At 48.8% G+C, this 24,305-nt stretch overlaps 1 protein-coding gene across 1 annotated transcript; it reads right to left on the reverse strand.

Moving 5' to 3' along the window:
• Positions 1–896: 896 nt before the first annotated feature.
• SCAMP5 (secretory carrier membrane protein 5) lies at positions 897–21,607 on the reverse strand. Its single transcript, XM_047864028.1, has 7 exons — positions 21,464–21,607; positions 10,011–10,074; positions 9,068–9,196; positions 5,631–5,787; positions 4,378–4,479; positions 3,833–3,950; positions 897–3,568 (listed from the first exon to the last, which is right to left on the reverse strand). Exons 2-7 carry the CDS (start codon positions 10,015–10,017, stop codon positions 3,374–3,376), a joined length of 708 nt encoding a protein of 235 aa, XP_047719984.1. The 5' UTR covers positions 10,018–10,074; positions 21,464–21,607; the 3' UTR covers positions 897–3,373.
• Positions 21,608–24,305: the final 2,698 nt, after the last annotated feature.

Genomic DNA, 24,305 nt, shown 5'->3' on the forward strand with positions numbered 1-24,305 from the left:
TCGCGCCGCCTTCTGGGAGTTGTAGTCTACTTCTCTGCCTTCTGGTAGTTGTAGTCCATTCGAAGGAATCCTTCCGCGGACGTCCGCTAGCTGTTTTTGATACTGCTGGTGCTCTCGCCTGGGCCAAGCCTAATTGTCTGACCTCACCCCACACCCTCATACCACACATACGCACTGTTCATCCTTGTGGCACTTAATACTGAACTATTGCCGAGCCTTTCCTGTGCTAGGTGTACAGGATACAAGGCTAAATCAGACCTGTCCCTGCTCCAGACAAGCAGGGACACAGGGAATTACAGAATAAGATCCTCCATGGGGAAGCATAGGGGCTAAACAACCAGAGGCAGGGAAGCCCTCTGAGGAGGTACTCTAGGTGAATCTTGAAGGATGACCAGAAGCTTAAAGTGCCAGCACAGCAACCCAAATGGAGGGCACAGCCTTGGCAAAGGGGAAGCAACATGAGAAAGCATATTGGGTACACTTCACTGCCTTCTTCATTCTCTGGCACCCAGACCCCCATAAGCCCTGTTTGTTGAGGCTGCTCAATCAGCTGCCAGTCTCCCATCAGTGAGACTTGAGGTGACCCCCTGTGTTCTATCCTTGCCCTTGTCTTGCAGCAACCATCTGGACCAAACCACCCCTCACCCGTTAATCCAGGCTTCTACTTCCTCCTCAGGCAACTCAGAACTCCTCCTTCTAACAGGCAGGAGGCCTCTGTGGTAATTTCAAGGACTACTCAAGGCTGCCTCAGAGAAAGAACCACAAACAGATGTGTGACTTTTGGGCCCTGGGAATGACAGGCCACAGACCCACTTGACCCACCCTACCTCCATGTCCCACAGCCCACAGTGAGGCTCCACACAGGCCCACATGAAGACACATGACGCAGCAGGACACACAGGGCCAAATGTTCCCCTTTATTATGGTTCACTCAGTTACCACAGACAGACATTAGCTCAGGCAGGTCAACTGCCAGTTGGACAATGGTCTGTGTCCCCCAGAAACAAGGAGGAGCAACGGACACCAGCAAAATGCAAAAGCAGGTCACTGGCTGGCCAGACCTGAGGATTCCCAGAACTGACCTGGGCCTTCCTCCAGCACTCCCCCAAGACAGACCATCCAGCAGAGATAAATTCGTGCCCAGCCCCCACTTCTCATACCGGTTCCCACCCTAGGAAAGTGCATAGTTGCCTGGAGACGCAGCATCCCAGGGCCTGGACAAGCTGGGCCACAACCAGGTAGCAGGCCTTCCCAAGAGCAGAGCCAGGGCATAGCCATATAGGTCTGAGCCAGGAAAGAAGAGGGGCAGGTAGGACATCAAATCGACCACAGGTGGCATCCAACAGGAATGGGAACCACCACAGCCCTCCTGGAGCTACCAGAGACCAAGGGAAAGGGAGCCAGAGGTCTAGGGTAGGGGAGAGGAAAAGTGAAGAAAACCTAGACCTAGGGTCTCTTTTTAGGTACTAGAGGCTTGTGACTAGAAGGCTCTGCCTTCCAGAGAGAAAATGGTAGAGCAGAGAGTCAATCATACTCTGGCCCAAGCCTAAAGGACCATTAGGAAGAGAACTTTCCAGAGCCCTTGGCTCCCCTTACAGAAAATGAAGTACCTGGAGCTCAAAGCTCAGATGGTACCTGGAAGCCCAAGTGCTGGGTTCCAGCCCAGAGTGACCAAGCTGGGTTTGGGTTTTCAGGCTAAACAGCCCAGGCAGAAGGGAGGATGGAAAACAGGTGGCTGCTCCTTTGCTGAGAATCCACTCCCCTCCAGGCCTCAGAAAGAGCCAGGGCCTCCACCAGCAACATTTTCATGATGCTTAGAACAGAACAGCCCCACAAGACTTAAATCACCACCCTGCAAGGGAAAAGGAGTTCTGACAGGGTGAGGAAGGGCCAAAAACCAAGTCTAGTAGGCAGAAAGGAGCAAGTAATCTTGATTTGAAAAAAAAAAAAAAAAAAAAAGCCAGAGGGCTTTCCCTCCCACCCGGTCTACCCTGAAATCCCATTCCAGCCATTCATTGTGCTTGTGGATAGGACTGAGCATGTGCTTCTTCCTGGGCCCTGACTTCAAGAGCCCAGAACTGCTCTGTGACCAAAAGCAAGTTGGGGTGGGAAGAGGCACCCTCTCCTCTCACTGGGCCCTGCCTGCCTTCTCCTCCAATCTTCCGTCCAGGCTCAGCCCTCTGAGCCTGCCCCTCTACCAGACCCAAACAACAGCTATAGCTCCCAGAAATCCAATGGTCTTTCAGAGACACCTGGCACCTGCCCAATGGGCTTGGGCCAGCCAGATCTCCCTCAAAGACCAATTATTATTTGCATACCCTCTGCTCCAGCTGCACCTTTATACCCCCAAATCACCTGGACACCACCCAGCTCTTCAGAGAAGACAGTGGAATCTGCCTTCATGGGTAGCAGATGCCACCTAGCATGGGACGAGGAGAGTGACATAGGCAGAGGGGCTCAAGGGGACTCTGGAAAGAGAAGGAGGAGAAGCAGGACAGAGAAGAGAGGAGCCTTCCCCTGTAGGCCACACTCTGAGAATCAAGGAGATGACCCTGCACTTCCACTCCCTGGGAGTCAGGTTCCCAGGTGGGCTCTGCATCTCCAGCTGCGTGCCCTCCCACGTCACCACTAAAGCTCAGCTCCTGTCTACTTCCTTGATCTGGGAATGGGCTCAGTCTCAGGAGCAGACACAACTGGCACACTCAGCCTTGGGGAAGACAAAGAAAAGCCACATGGGAAAGACAGAGACCCTGGGCAAGAAAAGAAGCCACAGGGAATCTGACACCAGGAAAAGAGGAGAGAAGTGGGAGGTGGAGGAGACCAGATCAGAAGGAGCAAAGGAAGATCCCTGGCCTGTCCCCACCCTCCTACCTACCACCCCCATGAGCGTTAAATACTGTTGCTTCCCAGTAAGACCAAAAGTGGAGACAGTTTCAGCTCATGACCCTGGGGAGGGGCCAGGCTTTCTGCTATGCCTCCCTGGCCCATAAGGGATCCCTGGGCCAAGGTCAGATCCCTGGTGGAGGGTGGGGGCTGGTTGAGTTCTAAACATACATCTAGCACCACAACAACAGAGACCTCCACTGTGTACTATTTCACAAGGGGACATGGACATAGCTACCACTGCACGGGACAGCTCCACGTGCAGCCCACAGCTCTGAGTTCTGAGAGCAAAATCCAGAGGGGTGGGGAAAGGGGGGAGACATATACATATATATATATGTATATATATATATAACTCTGATTCTTTGTACAAAGTGGGGGAGGAGAAAAGGGAGGGGGGGAACCCTGCTTGGTCACCACAACTGACGATGTGGCTTGAGTCCCCATCCCACTGACCCCCAGCCCTGCCCTCCTGGTAGGCGTGGCTGGCTCACATCTCATTGGAGTATGTGTAGTTGGGGGTGGCGGAATACTGAGTCTGCGGCTGATTCATGGCACCCTGGGCCGCCCCCATGGCTGCATTCTGGGCCGCCTGCTGCACGTGTGGGTTCTTCCATGCCCCCGTGGTCCACTCCTCCTGAGCTTTGCTGAAACTCCCCCCACTGCCCCGGTAGAATTTATGAACCTGTAGGAGGAGGAGCACAAGGAAGGGTTAATCAAAGGGAAGGGGCAGACCTTCCAGGAAAGACCTGGAAACCAGAGACAAGTCCCTGTAAAAACCAATCCTCCCTCCCACACCTGCCCTGTGTACTAGGAGCAAAGTCCACCAAGCCGTTCTAGAGTGAGTCCCTTGGAAGACCTCGGGGTCCTCCTGTAACTTGGAGGAGGGTCGTTACAGATCGCAGCCCCTTCCCAAAGCCACCCTCTCAACCTTGAGGTGACCACATACCATGCTGAGAGCGATGAAGGAAAACACAGCCACAACCGTGAACATGATGGTGGGAATGAGCATCACCACTGCTGAGCCAACGTTTGTTCCGAAGAAGGAGATGGTGGCGATCCAGCCGCTGTAGAAAGAGGCCAGCTGTGGGGCTGCCGGCATGGTGACGGGTAGCCAGGAGCCACCCCACCACAGCCAGGAGCCATCTCAATGTCACAAGGAAGGGCCATATCATTGGATGCAAAGAGACCATCCAAAGGGCCTGTGTCAGTGGTTCAGAAGAATCCTTCCCCACGGCTCAGGACACAAGCTCCTCAGGCATAAGGCTTCTTTCCCTTGGGTTCTCCCATGATGCCTGACACATCTTAGCACCCCCAAAAGCCACTGCGAGGTTCTCCTTCCCCTCTGATGCTATGGGTATGTCACTATGACAACTATACTACCCTGAATCCTCTCACAGGCTAGGCAGCTAACACAGAGAGGTAAACAATGGACACACCCGAAGTGCCACCCATACCAGCCCTGGGTCAATCCCAGACACCCCGGTCTCTTACCAGACTCCCCAGCCTGGGATGCCCACAGCCTGGATGATGCTGATGACCAGCTGGGCCATGAAGGTAAAGAAGAATGCCATGAAGCTGAAGGAGCTGTCAGTCCTGCACCAAAGGAGATGACTCCCATCACCTGGGAAGAGGGCCAGGGCTTCCCTGCCTTCAGGACCCCCAAGTCCTTCCAAGTTTAAATGAGTATGCAACGGACAGAAGAGACCCAAAGGCCTTAATTGAGAGGCAAAAATGGGACGTGTTTACGAGGATCTTTGCAAGTTTCCATGTGTAAGTTTCCGTGTGTTAATCTTGTGCGTGCAACATTACATAGGGAGAGATCTCCTCATAAATGGACCCTCACAGTACATGGATGGTTGGCCCTATTGGCATAGAAATAGATGGGTTGATTATGGTAGGAATAAGTAACCCCATTGTCAAGGGGATGGACAGCCTTACTGGCACCAAGATATCTAGCTCCACTGGCACATGGATGGACATTCCTATAAGCTCAGAGACAGAAAGTCTCGTTGGTACAAGAATGGAACCCTACTGGCACCAAATAGTAGCCTAATTGGTATACAGTTGGATGATCTGATTGGCAAAGACATCTGAGGCCCCATTAGCACTGAGATTGATACTCCACTGGCACCAAGACAGATAGCCTTGCTGGTACATAGATGAATAGTCCCATTAGCACCAAGACAGAAGGTCTGTTTTACACAAGGTAGACACCCATTGGCACCAAGAGAGTTAGCCCCACTTGTACATGAATGGGTGTTCCCTTTAGCACATTTAGCATCCAATGAGTTGGATGACATCATTAGCACATAGTGTCAGTAGTACCTGGATGACTGGTTCCATTAGCACATGGCAGATAGCCCACCTGGTGCCAAATCAGCTAGCCCCACAGGCACAAAGACGGGCAGCTTCACCAAGACAGGTGCTCCCACTGGCAAAACTTAACATACAGCTGCCTGGGGAAGGCAAAACTAAAATAGGCCTGATATCTATGTGGTGCCCACCCAAGGAAGTGAGAAAGTAAGTGAGGGGTGGGAAAGGAAGGAACTAAGACTCTTGACTCCCAGCACTGAGCTCTCAGGAAGCCCAAGTCCTACCTGGCAGTCTGAGCTGAGGGTGCAGAAGTGAAAGTGAGTCTAGGGGGTGGTCAAAAAAAAAAAAAAGTGAGAAAATATGTAGGGAAGAGACAGGGTAGATGGGCAAAGAGACAGGGCTAGGAGCTGGGGTCAGCACCAACAACTTACTTGAAGGCCTTGTAAATGGGCCGAAACCAGCAGACGTAGGAGCAGGGTGTGAAGAGGATGAGCCAGAGAAAGGCCAGGCCAAAGTTGGTGGCTCCCCCGCCTCCGATCAGCCACGCGAGACAGCCCACCAGGTTCACGGCCAGCGTGACGCTGTTCACTGCAGACCCAGGAGTACATGCACGCACAGAGACAAACACCAGACACGCACACAGACACCCAGGCCCATGCAGAGATATGTGAGCACCCAGACATGGACACACACACACATAACAGACCCACAATCAAACACATGGAAACAGCATATACACAGAGAGGTAAATACACACAAACATGCATGAAAACCACATTTACAGAGATTCACACCCACAACGCACATCAGTGAATACACACAGATACACGAGACACACATGCATACACACACAGAGGGAGTACAGACTGTAAGAAAGAAAACTGGAAGCTTAGACCAATTCCATTCCCCTCCCCACACCCACTCGTAGAGATCTGAGAAATCCAGAGAACAAAGAGTCTCCAGAGCAGGAACCCAGAGCCTCAGCCCAACAAGCCCCATTAAAGGGCCCCCAAAGCCTCCAGGTGGTAGAAATGCTCTTCTTATAAGAATGGCTTCAGCTGCTGGCCCTCCCATATTCACAGCAATCACCAAGCCCAAGGCACAGGAAACCCTTACATCTTCTTTTGCAAGGGGTCCAAAAAGTGGAAAGTAAAAGGCCTCGTGGAAACATCTCTTCAAGCCATTGTACCATCTACCCTGCTCTTAAAATGGGGCACATGCATTGGGGTGCCTGGGTGGCTCAGTCGGTTAAGCCTCCAATTTCAGCTCAGGTCATGATCTCACAGTTTGTGGGTTCGAGCCCCGCATTGGGCTCTGTGCTGACAGCTCAGAGCCTGGAGCCTGCGTTGGATTCTGTCTCCCTCTCTCTCTGCCCCTCCCCTGCTCATGCTCTCGCTCTCTCTCTCGCTCTCGCTCTCTCTCTGTCTCTCTCTCAAATAAATAAACATTAAAAATTTTTTAAAAAATAGGGCATGCAGCAGTGGCTGGGATCTCAATCTCTATCTAATTCATTTCTTAGATAACTATTATGCCACTTCCTCCAAGAAGCCTTCCTTCACTACTCCAACTTTATTCATGTCCCATCCCTCTGACCTCTTTCAGACCTGGGCTGCTCTCATGCATGGTTTCCCAAGTACAAATCCCAGCCCATCAACCACACTAGAAGCTCTGCAAGAGCAGAATCCAGGCTCCCTCTCCTCTGTGTCCATATACTCTAGATGAACTCAGAATCACAGCATCACTGAGTCACAGCCAGCAGAAACCTCACACACAGGGCTTCTGACCTCAGGGTGCTCCCTTCCTCAAATGTTAAGTTGAGTCCCTTCAAGGCTCCACAAAGATCTGCTGAATAAACAAAAGCAGGCGGGCTCATTCGTGGCCTCAAACACGAGACATCTGTCTGGTTTTGGTTTCTGAATAGAACCGTTAAGCATCTCAAGGGTTATATACATTTCCTTGGGAGCATAGCATCTGGCAGGTGCCTGGTGAGGACTTAGGAAGATATTTATAGCCCTTAAATCCAGCCCCTGGATTTTCTCAGGGGCAGAGTTCCCAAAGCTCAGGGTCAGGTGGGGTGCTCCCCAAGTCTGCTCTGACAATGCTGTCACCTGGGCACGAAAACCCATCTCAGGGCCCCTCCTAACACCCTGGAGCATTTCTTCCTGTCCACTTCAGTTGTATTTCCTCCATCTCTGTGTATTGCCCCCCAATTCCCCACAACTTTGGTGTTCTTACTGATTTTATTTGCTCTTTACATAGAACAGATATTAACTTGTTTTTATATTGGTTTATATCTCTCTTCCCAGATCCCATCTCTCTCCAGCTCCCTGGATCTAGTGCCTCTGTTGCAATTATTCCACTACCTCTTTGGAACAGACATCCATTGACTTGGCTACTCTCTCTCCAACCATCAGCTTTTTTCTATCTCCACTTCTCTCTCTGTCAAGCTTGGAATCCATAATTCATCACACTTTTTCTAATTCCCTCCCCTGCATGGTCTTCTGATCACAGTCACCCTTGATGAACACAATGCCCACCTGCATCTGAGCTGAATGTTGCTAGAAAAGAAGGAGCCTACGGAGAAGCCTGGTAGGACTATGAATTCACAGCAGCCAACCCCAAACAGACCCTGAGCATGGCCCAGAAGTCTTCAGGGTCATGTGTCATTGGATAGTGTCCTCACCCTCTGCCCACAAATGCTATCATTCTAATCCCACTTTCCTCAAAACTCCCATCCTCACTTCTACATCACATTTGATGGGAAGAAATAGAAGCCATCAGAGGCAACCTCCTCATTCTCTTCCCAACATCTACAGACCTTCTCATACCTGCCCCATCTCTTCCTCCTCTCATGTACACAGGGAAAGATTCCTTCTCTGCCCAAAGGCTAAGCCAGGGCTTGAAACTGAGTCTGTCTGTCCCCACACTCTTTCTATCACTCCATGAAGGACCTGCTGCAAAGACAGCATTCTTTACCACCTTCCTGGCACAAGCAATCACCTCCCCAAGTCAGCAGCTAAGTGCAGGCCTGACTCAAGGCAACATCACACCTGACACACCCTGCTGTGGTCACACGGCAGGTCTAAGGTACCTTGAGGCCAGTACCCAGCACAGGAAAACCAGCCTGCCCTGCGTGTACCTGCCTAAGAGGTACCTTTGACCAGCCTGGGCAGAGCAAAGTCCCATCCCCCTAAGATGACACTTTCCCACCAACCTGCCACAGCCCACCAGCAACTGGAGTCTTTAAACTCTGGATCTCGACATTGTAGAACATCAGAACTCTAGATTCTTAGAGAAATACAGACCGCACAACACAGAACTCCTTGGAACCACGGTGATCACTGAGCCAACACCCTCTTCCTATAAGTGAGGAACCTGTGGCTTAGGAAATAGGGCAATCAGCCCCATTTGATCTTGTATCTCCCAACTTCTACTCAGTGCTCTTTTCTCTGAGCAGTTTTCCAAAGAAAGCAAGACAAATGTGGCTTTGAGACAAGGATTCCTCTCCGAATCCAGAATCCGGAGGTCCTGGCAGCCACCTGGAGAACCACTCCAGGGGGAAGGGGAAGGGAGAGCAAAAAGAGAAATGATGCTACAGACAGAGCCCCTCACCTAGATGCTCTGTGAATGGGAAGTGTAGGGAGAGAAGGGAGGAGAGGCCTAGATGGGGGGCAGGGAGGATGAGGGAAACCAGGGCCCAGATGGGTAGTCAATCCATGAGCAGAACCTGCTGGGAGGTGGCCCATGCAGATGCTGCAAGGGTAGACAGCCAAGCCTGCAGGCACCCCACCTTGATGTCTGGCATGCACCAGCCGTCCTCCCTCCCCCACCCCGCCCCCGTGGCCCACCCCCATCCTACAGCACTCACACATCCAGAGGTAGTAGAGGCGCTTGGTCATGCTGAGATGCTGGGGAGGAATGTCTGCCTCAAAGTCTTGGTAGAAACATGGCTTCAAGGGGATGAATTTGGGCAATGGTGGGAAGTTGTTCACTTTCTCTGTGGGTGAAGCACATCACATAGCATCACCTTGAACGTCCCCCTCCCCGATGACCCAGTGTGATCACTCTTGCCCTGGTTTCAGCTGTCCCCCGACCCCTGTGGTCACAGCTACTTTGCTATCCCCACACAGCCATCCCTGCTTCCTCAAGTCTGCTACAAGGTTCCCAAAATAACCAAAGGCCCTGAGGCAGTGTTGCTGTCTCTCAGAAGAGAAACAATAAATACTGTCCATCAGGGGCACAGCTGCCTCCATGGTGGGGGAGCCAGTTCCAGGCAGATAAAGCAGGATGGGTAAGCCTGGAGACAGGAGTTCCCGTGTCCATTCCAATATTCATGTTCAGGAGCAAGTTACCACCCCTCCCAGGACCTCCGTTTATCCAGTTGGGTAGGGCTTGAGCTAGATAGTCTCTAAAGGTCCCTCCAGCTCTGGCACTGTGTTTGAGCCTTTGGAAACCAAACAACTCAGAAATCAGAAGGAAAGGGTCTCAGAGTATTAAAGAGCAATAGTGACAGAGGGGACAGGGACTGAGCCACCCTTGCTGCTTATCACTCAGATGGCCAGCAGGACCAAGGCATCAGGGTGCTCAGTCTCTGGTCCCCAGGGTCAGAGATCTGACAGAGAGCTCGACAATGTCATGTTGAGGGTCTCAAATAGATAGTCTCAGGGGGAGACCAGGGAAAGCCTGGGGAGAACAGAAAGGAGGACAGAAACAACTTGACCTCCAAAAACTAAAAGGGATAAGGAAACTAGGAAGGGGGCCACCCACCCTGTGCTCACCTGCCTATCCTATGCACATGACCCTGTCCTTACCTGCCATGATGGCACGGGTGGCACCAGCTGGCCCAGAGGCCTGCCCACGCCTCTTTGTCTTGACCTGGTAGGAAAGAAAAGCCAGAGAAGGATGAAGTCCCTCTCTCAGCCCTGGTAGGGCTAGAAGCTCCTTAGGGAAGAACTGGGCTGTAACCCCCACAGTGGGATGAACCCAATGGAGGCAGCTCCCACACTGAGCCACCAGCCCTCCTTCCAAGCACTCCTGCCCTTTGTTTGAAGGCATAAAGTCTATCTTCAGAAACAAACCTGGGAGGGGATTCCATGAGGGAAGGCAAATGACAGAGAAGGCCTGAGGAGACCAGAGACCTCTGAAAGAGAAAATTCTATTCCTTGACCCTGAACATGGCAGACCTGGCATCAGTCACAGGCTGGCCTCCCCACTCTCCTGCCTTTGCCTTCCGTCAGTTGTTCACTTACTGGGGATTTGTAATATGTTAGGCACCGGGAGACAGCACGATGTGGTTCCTGCCCTCTGCATGAAACAGTCAATAACCTGTGGAGTACCTATGCTAAAAGGGAAGGGTGGCCACCATGAAAATATGCACAATATAGAGCAAGGTGATCTAACCCAGTGTGGGAAGTCAGAGAAATTCAATGTAAGCAGTGAGCAAAGACCTGAAGAATACAGAGGAGTTGCCCAGAGCAAGGCAGCCTTCCAGGCACAGCAGAAGGCAAGCACAGACTCTGATGCAGGAAGAAGTCTCACACTTTTATGGGAAAGAGGGCGACCTTGGCCAAAGCAAAGAGTACAAATGGGAAGCAGCATGAGTGAAACTGGAGGGGAGGTGAAGGAAGCAGGGAATGATTCTTGAGGCCCTTAGGAGGCAAGTTTGAAGGGGCTCAGAGGTGGCTCTGGGGAGTGCGGGGAGTGACACCATCAAGAAGACTTCCTGCCAGCTTAAACCACTGATTGCATGGTGGTGGGGCTATTAACTGAGATCTCCATCATGGGCAGAAACCAAAAGAACAGGCACAGGGTCCCAAGAAATACAAGAAGCTGCTGCCTTACAGACATGCTAAGTCCAGGGCTGCCTTGTGGGCATTGGGAATATTCAAAATCAGAAAATGGTCTATGACCAAGCACCAAGGTGATGCAACACTTAAAAGTTGGGTAGAGAGTTCTATAAAGCTTAAAAATAGGCAAAACAAGGGGAGGCTGGGTGTCTCAGTTGGTTGAATGTTGGACTCTTAATTTCAGCTCAGGTCATGATTTCATGGTTCATGGGATCAAGCCCCATGTAGGGCTCTGTGCTGGCAGCACGGAGCCTGCTTGGGATTGTCTCTCCCCCCGCCTTCTCTCTCTGCCCTTCCCCTGCTCTCATTCTCCTGCTCTCATGCACTCTCTCTCTCTCAAAATATATAAACAATTATATATATATATATATATATATATATATATATATATATATATATATGCAAAACGAATCTATGGTGTTAAAAGTCAAGAGGCAGGGAAACAAAAAATAAATAAATAAATAAAGTCAAGACAGTGTTACCATTGAGGGAGCAGGGAGCATAAGCTGAAGTATTGGTAATGGTCTGCTACTGGGTCTGGGAGCCGGTTACATAGTGTTGACTTTGTGCAAATTCATCAAGCATGAGATTACAATTTGTGCACTTTCCTATGTGTTAGGAAATTAAAAGTTTGCATAAAAAACAAGAACAAAAACAAAAAACAAAACCCTCGTAGAGTTCCAGTCAAATTCCTCTGGATCCAACTAAAGGTTTGGGCAGTTATAATCTTTTTTTTTTTCTTAAATGTTTTTATTTATTATTTTTGAGAGACAGAGAAAGAGCATGGGGGGGGGGGGGGGGGGGAGTGGAGGCAGAGAGAGAGGGAGACACAGAATCCTAAGCAGGCTCCAGGCTCTGAGCTGTCAGCACAAAGCCCAATGCAGGGCTCCAACTCACCAGTGGTGAGATCATGACCTGAGCTGAAGTCAGATGCTTAACCAATTGTGCACCTAGGCGCCCCATAATCTCTTATTTAATGCTTTTTTTTTTTTTTTTTTAAGAGAGAGACAGAGTGCGAGTGGGGTAGGGGCAGAGAGAGAGGGAGACACAGAATCTGAAGCAGGCTCCAGGCTGTGTCAACAGAGGCTGATGCAGGGCTCAAACTCATGAACTGTAAGTTCATGACCTGAGCTAAAGTCAGAAGCTCAACCTACTGAGCCATCCAGGCGCCCAGGCAGTTATAATCTTTAATGGCCCCTTTGTGATATTAAATCAAATACCTATATAGAAACCCAACAACACCTACTATAAAAGGGAAAAAGATAGGCATGATAGAGGGCCACAAGAAATGACACCCTTTTACAGATGCATTCATTGTAGCATTGTTTGTAACACCAAAAGATTGGAAACAATCTACACATCAATAGAGGACTGATTAAGTAAATGGTACAGTCATACAATGGACTGTTCTGCAGTCCTCTGCAGCTATTTTTTTTTTAATTTTTTTTTTTAATGTTCATTTATTTTTGGGAGAGAGAGAGATAGAGTACGAGCTGGGGAGGAGCAGAGGCGGGGCGGGGCGGGGGTGGGGGAGCTCAGTCAGGCTCCAGGCTCTGAGCTGTTAGCACAGAGCCCAACGCAGGGCTTGAACTCAGGAGCCACAAGATCATGACCTGAGCCGAAGTCAGACACCTAACCGACTGAGCCACCCACATGCCCCTAATGTTTATTTATTTTTGAGAGAGAGAGAGTGTGAGTGGGGGAAGGACAGAAAGAGAGGGACAGAGAGGATCTGAAGCGGGCTCTGCGCTGACTGCAGAGAGCCCGATGCAGGGCTGGAACTCACAAACTGAGATCATGATGTGAGCTGAAGTCAGATGCTCAGCAGACTAAGCCACCCAGGCAAGCCCTCTCTGCAGCTATTAAAAAAAAAATAGTGATGTAGGGGTGTCTGGGTGGCTCAGTCAGTTAAGCATCCAACTCTTGATCTCAGCTCAGGTCTTGATGTCAAGCTAGTGAGTTTAAGCTCCGCACTGGGCTCCACACCTATTTAAAAAAACAAAACAAAACATGAAGATCTTCATGATTACTAGTCATTGAAAAAATGACAGACATAAAACAGTCTAGACAATAGACAACAAAAGATATAGACATAGTCAAAACAATATGCTACCTTTCAGAGTAGAAAAAAAAAAAGCAGGGGAGAGGAGAATAAAAATGTTTTTTCCTTTTTACCCAATAATCCTACTCTGGTTATTTACCCACAAATAAGAAACAATAAATACATGTGTCATTCAATGTGACACTATTTTGCAATAGCAAAATGTTGGAAGTAACCTAAATGCAACTGTTTGAATAAACTATGGTATATCATTCAATGGAGTACTACATAGATGTAAAAAGAATGGAGATGATCTCTATTAATTGCTGTGGAATGACTTCGAGGATCTACTGTTAAATGAAAAAAGCAAAATACAAACAGGTATAAATACTATGCTATCTTTTGTGCAAAAAGGGGGGGAAGGGGAAAGAATATACATACAAATTTGCTTATTTTTGCAAAAGAAGCACAGGAAAAGTAAACCAGACACTAAAAAAAAAAAAAAAAAAAACGGCCAGCAAAAAATGTGATAGAAGAGCTAGGATGAGTAGTGAGACTTCCCTGGGCAAAAATTTATACATACTTTGTACATATAATATCTTACATATTCAAAAATGTACACCAGAAAGAAAAGCAATTCTAAAAGTGAAATAAAATCAAATGAACCTAACTGTACAGGAAATTGATAACAACCACATAGAAAGAAGAACTGGCCAAGTAACTTTATCAGAGCACTCTGTGTTCTCTTAAAAGGATACATCTCAAGGACAAAAATAACTGGAAAGAAACCTGAAGTATAAGCAACTTTACTGTTACTGTTGGTATAGTGTAGCAATGCTGAAACCTTGTCACGTGTACCCTAAGAGAGGACATATGATGTCCGGGGTTGATGTCGTTGGAACCTGGGTTCTCACCGTTAAGAGTTTGGAGAGAGAATGTGCAATGTGGGAAAGTAAGAGCCCAGGAAAAGCAAGTTTTTTGTACATGTTTCGGTATCATTACATCTTAGTATTATTATGGAAATAGTTTTTTTTTAAGTTTTATTTATTTATTTTGAGAGAGAGAGTGTGCGAGTGCAAGCAGGGGAGGGCAGGGAGAAAGAATCCCAAAGCAGGCTCCAGGCTGTCAGCACAGAGCCCGACATGGGGCTCGAACTCACAAACTGTGTGATCATGATCTGAGCCAAAATCAAGAGTCAGACGCTTAACCCACTGAGCCACCCAAGTGACCCCGGGACATCTTTCTGAATTAAAAATCACGTAAATGTATTATCTCTTCAAAAATATAAATGGAAAAAACAAAAAAAGGCAGAAGAAGATGAGCTGGCAAAGAATGAGAAGGAGCAGCCACTGAGGCAGGAGGAAAACCAGGAGAGCGTGGGGTCTCCAAAGCCAAGAGTAGACAGTGGACAAATATGACAGATGCCACTGCGAAGTCTGGCATGAAAAGAGCTGAACACTGAGGTGCATATGACACTCAAAAACATCAAGTCATCTGTGACCCTGCAAGAATTGTTTGATGGCCATGGAGATGTGTGGGGTGGGCAGTAGAAGCCAAATTACAGCTAGCTGAACAAACTAGCAAACTGAGAGTGGACACAGACAGCTCTTTGAAGAAGCCTGCCTAGGAAGAGAATAGAGATAGGTGAGATATGGGATCCAGAGAGGGCTGCAGCTGATGATTGTTCAAGATGGAAATAAGCTAGGGATGTGAAAGATCAAGGGAAAGGTTGCATTTACAACAGACACAGAGGTTAACCGGAAAAACAAGCCCCTAAAAAGGGGAGAAGCACAGGGTCAAGGAGGTGGGACAAGCCCCAAAGCTAGCAGATGGGAATGAGAACATGATGCAAGCACATACAGGCTTGAGACCCTGGAGAGGACAGTAAGAGTCCCCTCCTCGTATCTGCCTCAATTTTGTTTATTGTATAGGAGACGGGATGGGGTTGAGAAGGAAGAGGTAAGGGTGGAGAACCCAGCTAAGTCAATGGACAATTACAACACAGCCTGAGAGATGCCCTGGAAGAACAAGTACAAAAAGCTGTGGGAACAGAGGAGCACCTCCCTGGTCTGTCCTGGAGGAGCCACAGAGGGCTTCAAAGAAGAAGCAATATCACAGCTGAAGCCTGAAGGATGAATAGGAGTCGGTCAGGAGAGGATAGGAAAGCAGGTGAAGGTCAGGAGAGCAACAGCATGCATATTCAAGGGATTGAAAGGGTAGAGCAAGAATGAAGCTCAAAGTGAAGGGAGGGAAGGAAAGGCAAAAATAGCGCTGAAAGGTAGGAGGGGCCAGGTCATCCTAGCCTTGAAGGCCACCGGCAGAATTTGGGCTTTATCCTCAAGAGCCTTGTGAGCCACTGAAATATTACATTCCTCTTCTTTTAAAATATACGGCCTTGGGGCACCTTGGTGGTTCAGTCGGTTAAGTGTCCAACTTTGGCTCAGGTCATAATCTCAGGTCATGATTCGTGAATTTGAATCCCACACTGGGGGTTCTCAGCACTGAGTCCCCTTCAGATCCTCTGTCCCCCTCTCTCTCTGCCCTCCCCCACTCATGTTCTCTCTCTCTCTCAAAAATAAATAAATAGGGACTCTCTCAAAAATAAATAAATAGGTTCAGTCAGTTGAGTGTCCGAATTCGGCTCAGGTTGCAATCTCATGGCTCATGAGTTTGAGCCCCGCTTCAGGTGAGCTCAGGTCCCACTTCAGGCTCTATGTGGACAGTGTGGAGCCTACATGGAATTCTCTCTCTCTCCCTGTGTCTCTGCCTCTCACTCACTGGAGCTCTCTCTCTCTCAAAAATAAATTAACTTAAAAAATATATAGTAAAATATATATATGTATATAGCCTGATGGGGCACCTGGCTGGCTCAGTCAGTACAGCATGTGACTCCTGATCTCAGGGTTGTGAGTTCAAGCCCCACATTGGGCATAAAACTCACTGAAAGAAAGAAAGAAAGAAAGAAAGAAAGAAAGAAAGAAAGAAAGAAAGAAAAGAAAAGAAAGAAAAAGAAAAATAGGGGTGGGGGGTCACCTGGCTGGCTCAGTCAGCCGAGCATGCAACTCTTGATCTCACAGTTGTCAGTTCCAGCCCCATGTTGGGTGCAGTGATTACTTAAAAACAAAATCTTAGTGTCAGAGAACTAGAGACAGAGAGAGAGAGAGACAAAGTCTCATTGTTAACTAATTGTAATTTAAATAAAAAGTAAAAATATATTTGTATAGCCTCACCGTTTTGGTTTTTTTTTTTTTATATATAAAATGAAAATATGTTGCTTTTTAGCTATGTATAAAAATATTTGCAAGTTATAAAAAACAAAGTGCACACGGCGCCAGGGCGGCTCAATCAGTTGAGCATCTGGCTCTTGACTCTGGCTCAGGTCATGATGTGGGATTGAGCCCCATGCTGGGCTCCGCACTGAGCATGGAGCCTGCTCAAGATTCTCTCTCTTTCCCTCTACCCCTCTCCCCTGCTCGTGCTCTCTCACTCTCTCACTCTCTCTCTCTCTTTCTCTCTCTCTCTAAAAGAAATGTTTTTAATCTTAAAAAAACAAAGTGCATAAAGTTGAAAATAAAAGTTCTTCTAAACCCACCTTCTCAGAGGCCACCCCCTTAACAGTCTGACCTTTAGGGTTTTGTTTTTAATGTATATATTAGCATACATGACCAAAACGAGATCATTTTATACATGCTGTTTTATAACCTGTTTTTTTCCACTCAACAATATCTCTTGAAAATGTTTCATATCAATGAATACAGGTTATCTCAATATTATTAATGACTGATCAACTGGGTTGACGCTATCACGGCCATGAAGCAGGTGTGACATGGGCTGATTTGGCAATTCAGAGGCCACAGTTTCAGGAAGTGGTGGGTGGGGTAGAGGCCAGCTGCCAAGAAATGAAAACAGGAGGAAGAGAAAGGAACAAGTCTAGCAGACTAGTTTTTCCAAACTTTTAGCTGAAATTTAAAAAAAAAAAAATTATGTTTTTTATTTATTTTTGAGAGAGAGAGAGAGAGAGAGAGAGTGAGTGAGTGCTGGGAGGGGCAGAGAGAGAGGGAGACACAGAATCCGAAGCAGGCTCCAGGCTCTGAGTGGTCAGCAGAGAGCCCGACGCAGGGCTTGAACTCACGAACTGTGAGATCATGACCTGAGCCGAAGTCAGACACTTAACCAACTGAGCCACCCAGGCACCCTTGGCTGAAATTTTAAATACACACACACACACACACACACACACACACACACAGAATATCAGTGACAACACTGAAACACCATAAAGCAAAGAACGAACAGCCGTCATCTCTGGGTAGTGAAATTGAAGTTGTTGGTTTTCTTTCTTTTTATCTTTATTCTCTAAAATTTCCACAATGGTCTCATATCACTTTTGTAGAGGACAAAGCAACAGGTTTACAACAGCAGCAGCTGGAGGAGGACATAGGGTTAGAAAGGTTTATCCAGATAGAATACTTGAGCATATATATTTAGAAGCGGGAGGAAGGCATTATGGAAAACAGTGGAGAGGCTGAAGATACAAGAGAAGGGAAAACAGCTGATGGCCAGTGGGACCTCAGAAGACAGAAAGGGCCAGCATCCATAGCGTAGAGTAGGAGCATTAGACTAGGAGCCCTCCTTCCCCTAGGATTTGAGAAATCCAATTCAAGAAACGGGGAAACATGGTTGCGGCTTCACCTCCCACATACCTAACCAACCAACCTCTCTGTGAGTAGAGTTTTAGGAGAGTAGTCCAGTTTGGAAAACTCCTCCCATGAAATGGAATGGGGAGCTGATGGGAAGAGGGGAAGGGTTTCTACAAGTAACGGAGGGACAGCTGAGGCTGTAGACCATGCTCTGAAGTAGAACCAGACTGCTCTGGTATGTGACAGCCCCCAGAAACTTCCACATTCTGAGTGTAGAATCCAGATTTGAGGGGTCTGCTGTTAGAGTGGGACATACTAGCAAAGTTGTATGGCTGTTGAGAGCGTGGGCCAGTGGGCCATGGGGTCTTGGAAGGACGTGGAAGGTGTGGGACAGAGAAAATGGAGATGTCAGAAAACTAGAGGTCTCCTCGAGGTCACAAAGCAGATAAAATAGAAGTTAAACTGTGCTTCAAGAAGACTGAAGCTTAAGATTTCAGAGGTAGTCACATGCCAATGATGACCAGACTCAAATGTGGCTGGTAGAAAGGGTAATAGAAGGAGGCAATGGAGTGAATGACGGTGGTCCAGCACTAAAGTCCTCCACGAAAACAAAGAAGAGAGGCGTGTGTGCATAGGGGGCAGGTAATAACTCAGATTGTGGGAGACTCAAAGGAGGAGACTCTAACCCTGCTCCAGCCTGACTCCCATCCTGCTCCCAGGCTGTCACCCAAAGGTGTGCCCATGGTTACAGAGAAGTCAGTGTAGCAGACTCTGGATGACTCAGTGCAGGAGAAGCCAGAGGACAGAGCAAGACTGTTTCCTTTGTTAATCCAGAGAATTTAGGATTGGGAGGGCTGTGGAAGGTTAGGGTCACAGTAATGGAGGGCTCTAAGCTACTCTGCCCTTATTTCAGGGCTAGCCTGTATATGTGTGTGTGTGTGTGTGTGTGTGTGTGTGTGTGTGTGTGTGAGAGAGAGAGAGAGAGAGAGAGAGAGAGAGAGAGAGAGAGAAAGCCTGCAGTCACTGGTCTCTGCAAACCAAAATTCTTAGACTGCAAAATGGGAGAAGGAACAATCTGTTGTTCAACTGAGGCTTTCATAATATTGGATAGAGAGCTAGAGGGGTGCTACATACCTCCTAAAAATGTAGGTCTAAGGAAGCACCTCCTTAGTTATTAATAAGATAGCAAACACTACCTGAACTTTGTTCGAAAGAACCCAGACTGTCATTTATTCTATTTCTTACTATGAAGCTGGGAGGACAGAAAATCTTGAAGTGGAGAGAGTGAGGTCCATGGCAGAGAGAAGGGAGTCAAGCCTGGCCTCAGATCAGGCTAGAGACCTGGGGATAGTTCGAGGGCTTCCTGCTTACCAGCCTTCCCTCCTCTCTAGCATGAGTCTCTCATCCTTGGCTTAGTAATGGTCATTTTCTTCCTGCCTGTCCAGAGCCTATCTGCTAAGATGGAAGTTCCCCCCTCTTGCTCTACCTCTGGTCCCCTTATCCCACCCCAGACCCCACATCCCCAGCCCTGAAGTCCCAGAACTATGAATCATCCTCAGAAAACAGCACTCATCTGGCATTGCTATCACTGTCGTGTGATTACTCTTCAGTACCCGTGCTGATCCCGAGCCTGACATTCAAGGCCTCGTGTCAATCAGCTACAAACTTCCCAAACCACCACCTCTGCCTCTCCACCATAGGCTGACCTGCCTCTGACACAACCTAGCTTCACGCAGAAGATCATGTCCAGCCACTTCCTTGGCCTCCAGTGCCCCATACCCTGTCACCTCCTCTAAGTCCTACTATTTTTTCACATCCCACCTCTTCTGGGAAGACTTTCCAGACATCCCTGCTGCACATCCCACTGCTTAAATTCTGAATCTGTTATTGGGCAGCAAGTGCTCGCTCATTCTCATCCAATCTCTTCCTCACTCCCTCATGGATGAGTATTCCAGGAGGGATGCAGCACAGCACAGCACAGGGATGCAGCACAGGGCAGGGCACAGAGCACAGCCAATCTCTGTTCTTGCTTAAGATTTGAGTACCCTCCCAAGGGGTGAGAGTGGAGTGCCTGCTACCCTCCCCCCAGTCAGGCTAAGCCCACAACCTCTGTCAACCCTGCTCTACCACACTTCCTCCTGGAAACTTTCAGAGATTCCAGGCTGTCAGCAGGGAACAAAGTGGAGTCAGTAGAGGAAATGCTGTGGGGAGGGGGAAGAGGTGGGGGGGAGGGAGCAGGAAAGGAAAAGTTAGAAGAACTGGGAGGGACACTCTAAACTAGAACAAGTCCCTTCCTCAAGGGAGGACAGTACTTAGTCCTGTTACTTCTTCCCCAGAGAAAAGTGCTGGCAAAGAGCTACCCAAGAGGGGAACCAACTTGTTCAGAGGTAGCCAATTAGCCAGGGAAAAAGTGAAAGAAACAGCTACAGAGCCCAAGGCCCCTATCCAGAGCTCTCCTCCCAGGATCCCACTAACTCTCCACAGGTTTGCTACACCGAAAACTCTTTCTGTGACCTATTACCAGAGACATCCTTTCTCAGCTCTAGGGACTTTGCCTTCAGGCTCTCCAAGTGAGCCCAGGTTAAATTTAAACTAACAAGATTTGTATAGCCCCAAACAAAATCTGTCAGTCATGCTCCTACAAGAACCATTTCTCTTTCAGAGCCCTGCCCCTGTGCAGGTAGAACAGGTAGGGCACAGGCTGCAAAATTCTCCAGACTTCCGCCACCCCGTGGGCACTTTCACATGGCTGGGGTCCCAGGGGGACCTCCCCAACAGCTGTGCTTAGTTCCTACCGCTTTGCCCATACCACTCCCAGGGAATGCTCTTTCTTCACTCTCCCCCATCCAAATCTCCCCTCCCCCCAGAAGTCTATTCACTGGCTCTCGCCTCCCTTTCTCCTTATGTCCCTGGGAAAGTCTGCCAGGCCCTAGCTGATTTCCCCATCCCGGAGCTGGGGCATTACCGGTTTGAACCGCCAGAGATTGTGATGAATTCTCAGTAGAAATCTCTACTTGGTTTCCCCAACCCCCAGAGCAGGAGCTCCCTGAGGTAGGGGCTGGGATGGGTTCCCAAACGCCTCACCCCCACCCTCATAGCCAACTCCTGCCAATATTGGAATGAGCTACGTCCTGCGTCCCCAACTCACTACCCCAAAACCCTGGTGGAGCCCAGGCTCAATCAAGCCAGTGTACCCATCCCCCATAACCCTTAGGCGGTTCCGACCCGCCGACTAAAGGTCGGGAGAGGGACAGGGGACACAGCCTGGGTCCATCTGCAGGGACCTCTTGTGAGAAAGGACCCAAAGGAGGCCACTGTCACCCCGTCTCCAGTCGCCCCCATCCTTGGCCATGTGCAACATCTCCCCCACCCCCCGACAGGGGGAAGAGGCCGGTTTCCAGGGAACACCAGGTGGGGCTGGGGGAAAGGAGGGCCCAAGGCCCAGGCTCCAGAATCCAGGGGTCTGACGTCACCCAAGACCCAGGTTCCCTCTGCGGGAGCTGGGAATGGGGATGGTGGGGGTTAGAGGGACCTGGAAGCACCTGGGGTGCTCTTCTCCTGCCCCAATCAGGGAAGGTCACCTCGACTCCCCACCTCTCTAGCAGCTTGGCCTGCCTGCCCCTGCATGCAAAGGTGAAGCGTAGGGGGTACAAAGCTGGATAGTGGGTGACCGCATCTCGCCCTGCGCCCAGCTTCCCTGGAAATCCCTTCTCCCGGCCTTCAGGCCCAGGACTCACCCGCCGCTGCCGTTCGGCTGCCGAAAGGCCGTCGCCCTGCTCTGCGCTTCACCCAGCGATGCGGCGCGGAGCCTGCCGCGAGCCGCTCCGGGGCTGGGGGCGGGGAGCGCGCGCGCGCTCCTCCTGCCGGCTCCTCACGCGCCCGCGCCACCCTCGCCCGAAGCAGCAGCCGCTCTCGCGAGACTCCCGCGGCACCTCTAGGGCCGCTCCTCCCGCGCTCGCGAGAAGGAAGGCCTGGCCACCCCCGCACCTTACAGGAACTGTCCGAGGTGCTAAGTTCCCGGGCACGGCCGATCAGGTGGTTGGTGGGTACAAAGAGAACAAGAATACATGGAGAACTAGAACGTAGAGAAAAAGAACCAAAGATGGGAGCCTGGTACCAGCAGCCAGAGCCTCAGCTTACAAGTCTGTAAATTGGGAAGAATAACCTCCCATGCTGACCCCAGGGGCTGCTGGGACGTACCAGAAAAGAGGAGAAAGAGCTTTGCGAGCAGGACAACTGATGACGGTCCTTCAGATCCGCAGGCCCAAAGTGACAGAGAGAAGACAGAGGATGGAAAATCTTAGATGAGACATGAAGAGACAGAGACAAGACATAAGGAGAATGAACACATAGATCCATGGAAAGATGGACATAGACAAGGAGAGTCACGAGCATAAAGACATAGAAACACGGAGAGACAGAGACATGGAAAGATAGGAGAAAGAGAGAACACGAAGTGAGAAAGAAATGAGAAAGAAATAGGGACAGGCAAGCTACACAAGGGAATAGAAAGACAGAACTTTAGAAAGAGAGACACAGAATAAAGAATCAAAGAGACTGTGATAGGCAGAGATGAACACCTAAAGAGAGTAGAGACCAGGGTTAATATTTAACAACCCAGAACTAGTGACAGTTGAGAGACCCACTTGGAGAGACGGGGTGGGGCTGGGAGTGAAAGATAAGCTTTTATTGTAAATGGTGTTTACATTGTAAACCTCCTGTGGGATCTCTACTGCCAGAGCCACCCTCTGTCCTGCCAGAAAATGGCTCCTGCCCTCCACAGTGCCCTCCACTAACACTATCCTAGGCCTGGAAGGGGGCCTCAGTGGGTGGGAGACACTGCGGGGATTCTTTGCCCAGAATAAGGGCCCATTGTCTGGCTCTAGCCTGCTGGGAGTGGGACCTCACTCCCACAGCTGGGATGGAAAGGGGGTAGGAGTGAAGAAAAGCACACAAGAAATAGTGAGGGAGAGGGAAGAGAAGGGAGGGAGACTCAGGGGCTATGCAGGGTTGAGCAGGAACCATAATCTAGCCACCAGGCCAATAAGGAGGAAAAAGTCATGTGCTACAGGGCAGGACCCTGGGTTCTGCTGTTAGTCCTGTGCCTGGTTCACTCACATGGTCACTGCTCTCTGTCCCTGCTATAATGCAAGCTTTAACTGACTTACAGAGCTGTGGGGAGGACCCAATAAGATGATGAATGGAAACCTGAGGAGGTTGTCAAACCTCCTACAGGAGAGATTCTGGGAGTCTACGTGAGCCTCAGGGAAGATATAGGGATTCCCATGAGCCTTTAGGAGAGAGGTCTGAGGTCCACATTGGCGCTCACAGAGTACATATCTGGGACGCATATGGAATTTACAGGAGATATTTGTGGTTCATGTGGGTCCTACAGGAGAAATGTTTGGGTTCCCATCTGATGACCACAGATGACTTTTTCCCAGTCAGGAGAATCAGAAGGGTATTTAATTTCTCCAACAACTAAGGAAAGAAAAGTATCCATGTCTAAAGTCATAAGCGCATCTTTGTCCCAATAGATTGCACCTTTAGAATGTGGGTAAATGGAAGGGAATAATGCTGTCAGTAATGACAATCATTTAAACAAACTTTTATTCAACAATTATTTGTTGATCACCTACTATGAGAAACAGCATACTGCAGTGGTTCAGAATATGGACGTAGAAAGCAGACTACCTGGCTTTTAAAGCTGTGTTAGTTTGATCAAGGTACTCATTCTTACTGAAACTTAGTTCAGTGATATTATCAGGTGATAATAGGACCTGTATCTTAGGTTTCCTGTGATGATGAAATGAATTAACACCTGTAGACACATGTAACACACGGACAGTGCCTGTTACAGTGTTTGTTTATACTGTGTACACTGGGAATATGTCTTTCTGATGGTTGAGGGCAGGAATGAGAAAGCCTGGGCCAAGTCATGCAATAATATATACAAAGCTTCTTCTCAAATATGGTGAATGCCACATGCCACTCACCAAACCTTGTCATATGGCTAATGCATGATAGACAGAAAGACATGCTCTCTCTAAAGGATGCAAGGCATGAAAAACAGTGAGGATGTCTAATTCTATTGCAGGGAGGGAGAAAGTAACTGGGAGCAATAATCCAATCTCTCATAGGGTCAGCTCCAGGCTGCTTGTCTTTTCTTGCCCATCTATGGCTGCTGAGGCATGTCCAACAAAGGGTCTCTGGGATAATATAGGATAATATATACGTTACAGACCAGTAAACAACTGAAAATACAAGAGGACTTCTCTAGAATTTACTAAATAAATGCATTTTACTAAATAAATAGCATTTAATATGTCCAAATGAGATGCTAAGCCTCATGACTATTCCATAAAGTTGTGCTATTATCCCCAATCTGTATATGAGGAAAGTGAGGTTCAGAAAGGTAAAGTGATATGCCCAAGGAAACAAAATGGATGTATCTAAGAAACGAAAGAACCGGTATTTTAAAAATACCTGGTTTAAAAATACCTAAGGACGGGGCGCCTGGGTGGCGCAGTCGGTTAAGCGTCCGACTTCAGCCAGGTCACGATCTCGCAGTCCGGGAGT

This window comes from Prionailurus viverrinus, chromosome B3 (genome assembly GCF_022837055.1).
Source record: "Prionailurus viverrinus isolate Anna chromosome B3, UM_Priviv_1.0, whole genome shotgun sequence".
In the NCBI taxonomy this organism is placed as follows: Eukaryota; Metazoa; Chordata; class Mammalia; order Carnivora; family Felidae; genus Prionailurus; species Prionailurus viverrinus.

What these genes read in the sequence shown, in the direction of transcription:
- SCAMP5 (XM_047864028.1), bottom strand. An exon ending in CCTCTACTACCTCTGGATGT is followed by an intron (nt 5,788 to 9,067) that starts GTGAGTGCTGTA and finishes CTGGGTCTGCAG; the next exon opens with TGAACAGCGTCACGCTGGCC. An exon ending in CCCATTTACAAGGCCTTCAA is followed by an intron (nt 4,480 to 5,630) that starts GTAAGTTGTTGG and finishes CCTTTGGTGCAG; the next exon opens with GACTGACAGCTCCTTCAGCT.